Genomic DNA, 8,936 nt, shown 5'->3' with positions numbered 1-8,936 from the left:
GCCGGTAGTACATTGCAGTCAACGCGGTTATTAACTAAATAAAATAATTTACTTAAAAAACAATAATAAAAAACAGAAGAAGATAAAATCAGTACACAGGAGTTTGCGTTTTTAAAAATACATTTTTTGACCCAAAATAGTAATTATAGGTGAACTATAATCCTTCATTGTATTCTTAGAAAAAATAAGAGAAAAAAATTGAATTTAACTTTTGATAACCTAAAGCTGTTTTTCAAAAGATAAATACTTTTGTAAAGCTATCAATCTTATTATTTCTGCCGGAAATTATAATAATTAAAATTTCCATTTTTTTAAAAGCATCATTTCCCGCGTTGCTGTATCATAACTTTTAAAACTGAGGGTTATGGGTGGCTAGATCTACCTCATGTGAGATACTGGTTATCAAATGCTATAGTTCATTATTTAAACGGAGTTTCATTATGTCAGACGTTACAGGTGTGTCAGACGTTACTTATAGATTGTGTGAAGTTATAAGCAATTTATTAGCAGAAAATTTTAATGCAGACCATTTAAGAATAGCGAAGTGTGATAAGAACGACCAAAATACGGTAAGTGCATTATAATTGAATGTATAAACGTAAATTATACATTTATTTATTTCACTGCTCAGTTTTAGGACTTAAACCTTTAGCATGTTTCATTAAAATACTAATTAAAAAAAAAAATTATCATGTGCTTAGTAGTTGACATTAGGAATGCATAATTAAACTTTCTTTTCAGTTGTGGTGGCACGTAATCTCTTGGTTTCTCTTAAGTAATACCTTCTGTAATTATATTTAGTATGATCTTGTAAGCCTTTTCTAGAACTGTTCAGACATCATTTTGTCTTGAGTGACGTTTTTCTAGTATTAATTGCCAAAAATTTGTAATGCAACATTTTTAATTAATGAGGTAATCTTCTTTTTCTGGTTTTCCCTATTGATTCTGCTATTTCTAACATTGAAGGTTTGTAGTAGGATGATTATTTATTGTGGTTTATGTGTAGAAATATAATTTTTTGACAGGCTAATTAGGGATATAATACAGTTTTTTAAATTCAGTCAATTACATGTTATAATTTTATATCTATTGTTAATTTAATGTGTTAACTACTGGTTTTAAAAACTATGCATATCTGACATTCTTTTGGTGTCTTGTTGCTAGAAGTATGTGTTGATGCCCATCAAAAATTGGTAAAATAAATTTTTATCATACTATTTCAAAAGTACAGTTTTGTTGATTCAACTTTGCAATTTAATTAACAAAAAGGACTTGATAATGTGAATCTGTATGATGATACTCTTAATTCAATTTTAAGGAAATTATGCTTTAATGTTAAAAATCCTAAGTGATGAGGAAGTATATAAAATTGTGTTTTTTTTCCCAGGGTGAAAAATGCTTTCTCATTATCATTGCCCGAACAAGATATATTTGTTGTTAATAAGTATATGTTAAAAATTAATTAAAAACTAAAATCCAGCAAAGTAAAAGTACATCTTAAAAGGAAAAAAACCCTGGCATATGCTAAAAGTGAAAAAAACAAAAAACAAAGATATATCATTATTTATCTCAGTTAAGATAATAAACTTATCTGCTTTATGGCAAATGGCATAAATAGCTTAAACACTACAGTAATTCAAATATTTGAATATAAACAGACAGCCCTAAGAAATTGTAAAACATTAGATAACATTGTTTCATTTCCCCTAGAATAATTGCATGTTAGGGCCTAATTTAAATTTTTGACACAATGCCGCATAACAGATACAATCCACAAGGATGTGGTGCACTGGTAGTTGGCAGTCGCAGCAATGTGGTGTTCTTATATAAAAAAATAAGATATTCGTTTTATTATTTCTTATATTCAAATAAATCATACTTTTTTAAGGAAATTTCAATATTGGTAAAACAGCAATATAAACTCAATGAATATCAGAAAAATAACCTCAAATAATACAAAAAGTGTGCATGCTGAGAAAATTACTTGATTTTAGAGCAAATTTACAAAGTATCCCTTGGAAATTCAATAATTACTGATTTTGTTGATTATTTTTAGATGGAAAATAAATTACTGACCACACCAGAAGAAATTCAATAAAATGGAAGAAAAGTTTTCCATGAAAAGCCATAAGAACAAGATCTCACAATATCATCAAGCATTTACCGGGTAGGAAACAATATACAAAAAATGTTAGTTTGGTTCTTGATGCCTTCTGTGATATGTTTGATGATCAAATTATTAACATGCTTCTAGACATTACTAATATGTATAAATTACATCAAAGATATTCTAGAGAAAGGGATGTGAAAGATCGGAACAGGGAGGAACTTGAAGAATTTTTGGGCTTCCTAATTCTGTCTGGTCTTTATAATCTGCTCATGTAAATTACAAAGATTTGTGGGAAGATATCGTTATATTCCATATTACAATGTCCAGTAAATGATTTTTGTTTTTATTGAGAGTCCTTCCTTGAGGAAGGAGAGAAGCAAGCTCAACAAATTAGCTCCAGTAAGGTACTTTTTAACATGCTTATAAGAAAATTATTAAAAAAATCTTACAGGCGTGGTGAGTTTTTGACCATCGATGAATAGCTTATACCTTTTAAAGGAATATGCCCCTTTTGGCAATACTTACCAAATTAGTCTAAAAGATACGGTATAAACGTTTTTAGCATATATGACATATTTGGTTGACTGAAATTTATATAGGGATTCAGCCAGAGGGGCCTTACATCTTGATAATTCAGTTTCATCAGTAGTGGGTAGACTAATTGTATCAGTTTAAGGTATTGTAGGGAAATATTAGTACAGACGACTAGTACACCAGTGTTCCACTAGTCCACCATCTCCTCAGGAATAAAAAACTTATGCTGGTCGGCACTCTCTGAAAAAATAAAAGAGAAATCCTCTTGGCCGAAGGACCAACTGATGGCCTTTAGCGATATTCTTCCACTTCCTCAATGTAAGTGCTGTAAACGCCTGTGTAATTTACAATGCAGGCTTGGGCCTGCATTGTAAATTGATTCAGAGAAGAAACATTTTGAGAATACTGGGGACAAGTTTAGTAGAAAAAACATATAAACTTTGGAAATCAAATGGAAAACACCCCAAGACCATTAAAAAAAAAATTACATTTAGGAGATAAACCAACCATTTCAAACGATAAACCTACTTCAACAGCTGGAGCTCCTGCCCGGGGTGTATGTATATTATGCCAAGGAAAATGAAAGTAAAAAACCATCACAAAAATATTTTGCTTGCAAAAGTTTTATTTGCAAATCACACTCCAATATTATTTGTTGAGATTGCATGGAAGATGAGTAGTAATTTTTTTTGGCTTCTTACACATTTAATCTTTTTTTGGATTGATTATTGTAATGATCATTTCATGAGTAAAGGTATTTTTTTTTTACAGTTAAATTTTGTTACATAGTTTCCAAATAATGCTAATAAGAAAGTAACAATAAGAAAGTAAAGTTTTGTTTAATACCACTTAGTTTTATATAAGGTGGTGGACAAAAATCACCCCACGTGCTTGGGGGTATGACTATTCTTTGTGTGCTCAGTTAAGGGTTAAAGTTGTAGATTTTGCAGAAAAATATGAACAATATTAAATTGGAGGCTAATATAATGTTGATATAAAATTAGAGATATTGTTTTTAAAAGTTCTTTATTCAGGATGTTTACTATGTACAATGAGATAATGTTTTGGGCATTTAGAATAATATTTGTTATGGAATATATTAGAAGGAAATGTGAAATGAAGTTCAATAAGAGAAAGAGTATAATCAAGCTTGTAGGTAATGTAAAAAGAGAATATGGTTTTGTTATTTGAAGGGAAATTTTGAAATATGATTTCAATTTTTCACATTTTCTATGAAGATGATTATCATATTAATAGCTGAAGTATTTAGTACAGTAAAGAAAGAAGCTATACTGATATAATTCTGTAAGAAAATGTTGAGTGTTATTGTCAGTTATCAGTCATTCCTGTATTTCTTTGATCAACTACCACTTAATTTATTACTTCGGATTTTGGCTATTAGCATTTATAGCCAATTTTTAATTGCTGTCTCTATCATAGAGATAAAGTTATGAAAATATATGGAAGCTGTTATTTTGCTATTGAACATTGAAAATTTTCTATTGTTGAGATCAGGCTTTGTTGTTGGTTAATTAAAAATGAACTTAATCTTAATGTTAACATCACAACAATTTAAATAAAAATAAAACTTGTGTCTTAACTACTGAAATCACCATATTATTGAGTTATTTGGTATTGGTTAAGCCAATTGGGAGCTAGTTATTTTGACTGTAATTGAGCCCCAGAAATTAATTCGCATTATTGTTATTTTACCCAGTATTGTGCCAAGTCAGTCAATCAGGAGTCTCCTATCGTGTTATTTTTGACCACATTTATAGTAATTATCTGCCTAATTAAAAAAAAACTACCTACAGGAATATCAGTTGACACTAGTATGAGAGTTTGCAAAGATGATTGAAAATGCTTTAAAGTAGGTTTTAAAAAAATATTTTATTTAAAAATTTATGTGGTTTGTTGTTAGATAAGTTCAAATTTTAAATTAATATTGTTACTGTCATGGACAACAATGTAGAAAATATGCTTAAAATTTTTGAAGACTACCCTCAGTCATCAAAAGGAAATAAAAAATTATTTATTGACAAGCTGATTATTATATTAGTAGGCAACCTGCACACTCAGGTTTAACTTATGGTAATGAGATGACCTACTGAAAGCTATTTCAGTGTTTATATATTTTTAAATTAATTTTTTAAGAAATTTTTACATCTTACGATTGTTCAGCTTTAAGCAGTCTTGAATTTCACTAAAAAGATTATTATTTCTATTATAAAAACATTAGTTGTTTTTACAAAATCTGTTTCATAATTTTGTAAGATAAAAAATTAAAGTTTTTTAATAAAAGCACATTTATTTGGAAATATGAAAATCAGCTTGGAAAGTAAAGATACAAAGCCAGTCAAATGTTATTAAAATATTTATTTGCAAATCTACAATTGCATGCTGTATTTTAATTTTTTTAAATAATATTGCTATTATTCAAGCATTTATTTTAAGTATAGTAATTAGATTTTGTATTGCCAAATTGTAGAAGTCTGCTACTGGTCCTCTGAACCACATTATGACCACTTTCTTTAACCTTAACATCATTGCTGAACCTTTTTAAGATATGATATTTCTTCAGATGAAGAAACAAGCAAATAAAGGTTACTGGGTGCAAAGTCTGGTCTATTTGGCAGAAAATCTTAATATTCCATTTTGAATGATGAAGCAGTTCAGACATGACAAGTGCAGTGTCTGTCATGGAGTTGGCAGACACCACGTGTTAGTCATTCCTCTTCCATTGTTTTGATTAGCTTATTGAAGATGTTTGATTCATTGTTGAGGCAATCAATATGAATCCATCTGCTTCATATTTGTTATCATATAGTATGCATCAGTAATAATTGTTTCAACCTTAGGCATGAACTCAACCAGAAGAACACCTGTCCTGTCTAAAAACTAATACCATCATTTCTTTAGTTGAAGTCATGGCTATGAAGTTTTTGCTTTTGGGGAATGAGTTTATTCACCATTGCATTGATTGTTGCTTTGATTCAACCAACAGTATGTTAAATCAATGTTTTACTACCAATTGCTGTAGAGTTCAGGAATTATTCTCTTGCTTGACATAAAATGTAATAAGTGAGAATGGAACCCATTTATTTTTTATGGTGTTTATCAGTTAATATTGTGGGCATACAATACACATCAAATTTTTTTTAGTCTAATTATTTTTTTAAAAAAGTGACAGTTCAGGAATCAATTTATTAAATTCTGTTTCTGACTAATTCCACTCTCTACTGATGCTTTTTCAGTTCTGTGAAGATGGTTTTCAAAAATCAAACTGGTTCTTGTTCATGGTAATCCTTTCTTCCAAGAACTCATGGCATGAAGCTTTTTTTTTTTTTGAGGCCTTTTTTATTCATGTCGCCATAAATATGATTTATATAATTTCCATTTGACAACAAAACATTTTTCAAATGCACCTTTTACATTTGAAAAATGTTTTACAAAATAAATATTTTATTTTAGATTAATGCTGTCATTTTAAAAAATTATTATACATTAACTACTTATGCAAATTCGATTCTCTTTGTGAATTAAACATCAGCATTAACTGTCTATAAACGTAATGTTTCTGTCACCATTAAATAATTTCCTCATTAATTAATGTTCTGAAAATGCCTCTGAAAAATGTTTAAGTGGTATGAAAACTTTGTTATAAACTATTAAAACTGATTGATTTTTCACAAATTATTGTTACTATTACTTACAAATAAATAGATAAGAAAGATAAGGTAATATGGTTAAAGATATAAGAAATAGTGTAAGGTATTTTTTTTTTACAGGTTGTTTCCTTTTGGAATATTTTACACAAATTTATTTGCCCGTCATTTAATAGAGCTCTGAGAAGAGATTGTAAAGGTAATCATTATTGATTCACTGATATTTTATTCTTTATTTTATTAATTTATGCTATAGAGTTTCTGTATTTTGTTGGCATCTGCATTTTGCTGGATGTTAGTATGAATAATTAAGTTAATAAAATTGATTTAAAAAAAAAATTATATTTGTTGCCATGCTGAGTAAGAATATTATTGGTAATACTTTATATATTCAAAATTAGAGTGATTAAAACTTGATCATTCTAAATTAAACCAAACCGTAGATGCTGCTTCCAGTGTAAGGGTTTTAGTCACACCAAAACTGATTGCACAAAGGAAAAGTTTGTGCACATTGTTGCTGTACAGGTCATGATGATAGCCTATGTACTGAAACTGAAAAGTATATTAATTTTAATGGTTCACATTCGGCAAGGTCCTGAGAATGCCTCTTTTATAAGGCAGGCATTATTAAGGATTATAACTGAACAGAGTGTTCTTTCCTGTGGCTCATCGGGAATATAGAAAATCCTTCAACATGAGGAATCTTGTAAGCCAGGTGTTAGTTTTGTCCAGGCTCTTTGCAGCAGCAAAGAAAACAAGTGCACATCATGTAAAAAACTGACCAAGTTGGTCCAAGTTTTGTTAGAACAAATAAAAAACCCTCACAACTGCAAATACAACACTGAGGTTTGGCAAGAAGGTAATTTCTGCCAGAAAAATTGATGTTGGTTTATCTACCTCCATGTCAGTCATTATACCATTACAAAAAGTACTTCTGCACCAATTACACAGCAAACAACCAAGTTCCCTGTGAAGGAATCTAATAAAACTTCATTGCCTGGTATGACATGACCATCCTCCCAGGCTTCCGAAACCCCTTCACCATTTAGAGATTTCTATAAGGATATGGTAGCAGATGAAGCGCTTGGAACGGAACGCAAAAGTGGCGGGAGTATCAACATTTCTCCCTACGAATCGCAGAGCCTGGACAATGTCCCTTGCTCCTGTATGATTCTGTAATCGAGCGTGTTTCAAGGGTTTTCTTTTAATGTCGGTTATAGGTTTTAGATTTTATTTTATTTATCGACGGATTTTGTGATTTGCGTATGAAGTGCTTAAAGAAGCAAAGCGCTTCTTGAAAATCATAAAATTGAAAAAGAAAAACTGGATTATATTTGATAAATAGTTTATATGCAGAATTTCTATATATAAAAGTTTTTCCTATGGTTACAAATACTATTCAGTGGAATGTTTGCGGCCCCTGTTCTTGCCGTGAGGATATTGAAATCCTACTAATGGAAAAAAATTATTTAATAATGTGTCTACATGAGACTCACTTCCATCCCCAAGATCTAGATGGCCTTCTCTTCCTTGGTGGAATGATAAATGCAGGAGAGCATTGAGGGATTGTCGCAGGGTGTTGTGTAATTTCAATTATAGGCGTACAACAGAAATGCTCTGTGCCTACCACAATGGGAGGGCTGTATGCGGTCGAGTGTTTTGATGTGCTAAGTGAAAGTCATGGCTAAACTATGATGATACCCATTTCTTGACAAGTATTTGTTTGCTTGGCATTTCTCCTGCCACCACCCCACTTGATCGCCCTAAAGCATAAGACTGAATGTCTTTGCCACAAATGGCTACTGAGCCTTGAAACAGTTTAGCGACCTGTGTCCTAAATAGCTCCTAGAGCTTACCTAACAGCGTGAGCGAACTAAGTGCGGTGCCATACACTACTGACTTAAATGTCCCAACTGCTCACTTGTCATATATTTACTAAAATGGGTAGGTGCACCCTGTCAACTAGTAAATATATATATATATGACATCCATAAATTGAATTTACTTCGTCTAGACAGCTATTCGCTGCCATGCCTAGGTTGCTGAATGCCAGCAAGTACCTGTCCACTCTATTAAAGCACTTTGAACCTTAATTAGCTGGTGGTCAGTCATACATCTCTAGGTTAGCTTCCCACAGGAGTGCAGTAGGAGTCTTTCTCTTAAGTAAACTACTGATGTCGGTTGAACAACAACTGCATCAAGGAACTCCCGCACAATCCGACAATGCAGCTCTCGCCACATTGACTTGGTGCTTATGAGTGACCAATTTTCCTCTTGACCTCAGTTCCACAGTGGCCCAGTTTCTGGTCCCCCAAAGAGCAGGGCACTCAAACATCAGATGTTCATTTGACTGGATCTCCTTGCACACGCACAGCTCATCAGCTGCCAGGCGTAACCGAAACAGATATTGGTTCAAATTAACATGGTTGGTGAGCACCTGGGCACCTGTTGCCCTTAAAAACAAATTTGAGGCATACCATCCCCTCAGATCCCATATAAACTTGTACAGGGATCCTCCTTTAGTTGTATCCCATTCGAATTGCCATGCTTCCATCATGAGGCTCTGCAGCCTCTTCCACAGGCAGGAGATGGACAACTGAATGAAATTTAGATCTGTTGCATTGTGA

The 8,936-nt window shown here is 31.7% G+C and overlaps 1 protein-coding gene across 3 annotated transcripts in view; it reads left to right on the top strand.

Moving 5' to 3' along the window:
• The first annotated feature begins 171 nt into the window (after positions 1-171).
• The window catches only part of LOC142325330 (tubulin epsilon and delta complex protein 1-like), a 35,150-nt gene continuing 26,385 nt past the window's right edge, over positions 172-8,936 (top strand). The window contains exons 1-2 of one of the 3 annotated variants that reach the window (XM_075366947.1): positions 172-569; positions 6,433-6,508. In XM_075366947.1, the coding sequence (XP_075223062.1) occupies positions 441-569; positions 6,433-6,508 (205 nt within the window). In that variant the 5' untranslated portion in view covers positions 172-440. The remainder of the gene's footprint in view (positions 570-6,432; positions 6,509-8,936) is intronic. The other 2 variants (XM_075366946.1, XM_075366945.1) reach the window with 2 other exon arrangements.

Source organism: Lycorma delicatula, chromosome 5, assembly GCF_047948215.1.
Source record: "Lycorma delicatula isolate Av1 chromosome 5, ASM4794821v1, whole genome shotgun sequence".
Classification (NCBI taxonomy): Eukaryota; Metazoa; Arthropoda; class Insecta; order Hemiptera; family Fulgoridae; genus Lycorma; species Lycorma delicatula.
Note: the sequence above shows the minus strand (reverse complement) of the source record. Positions and strands in the feature narration are given on the sequence as shown.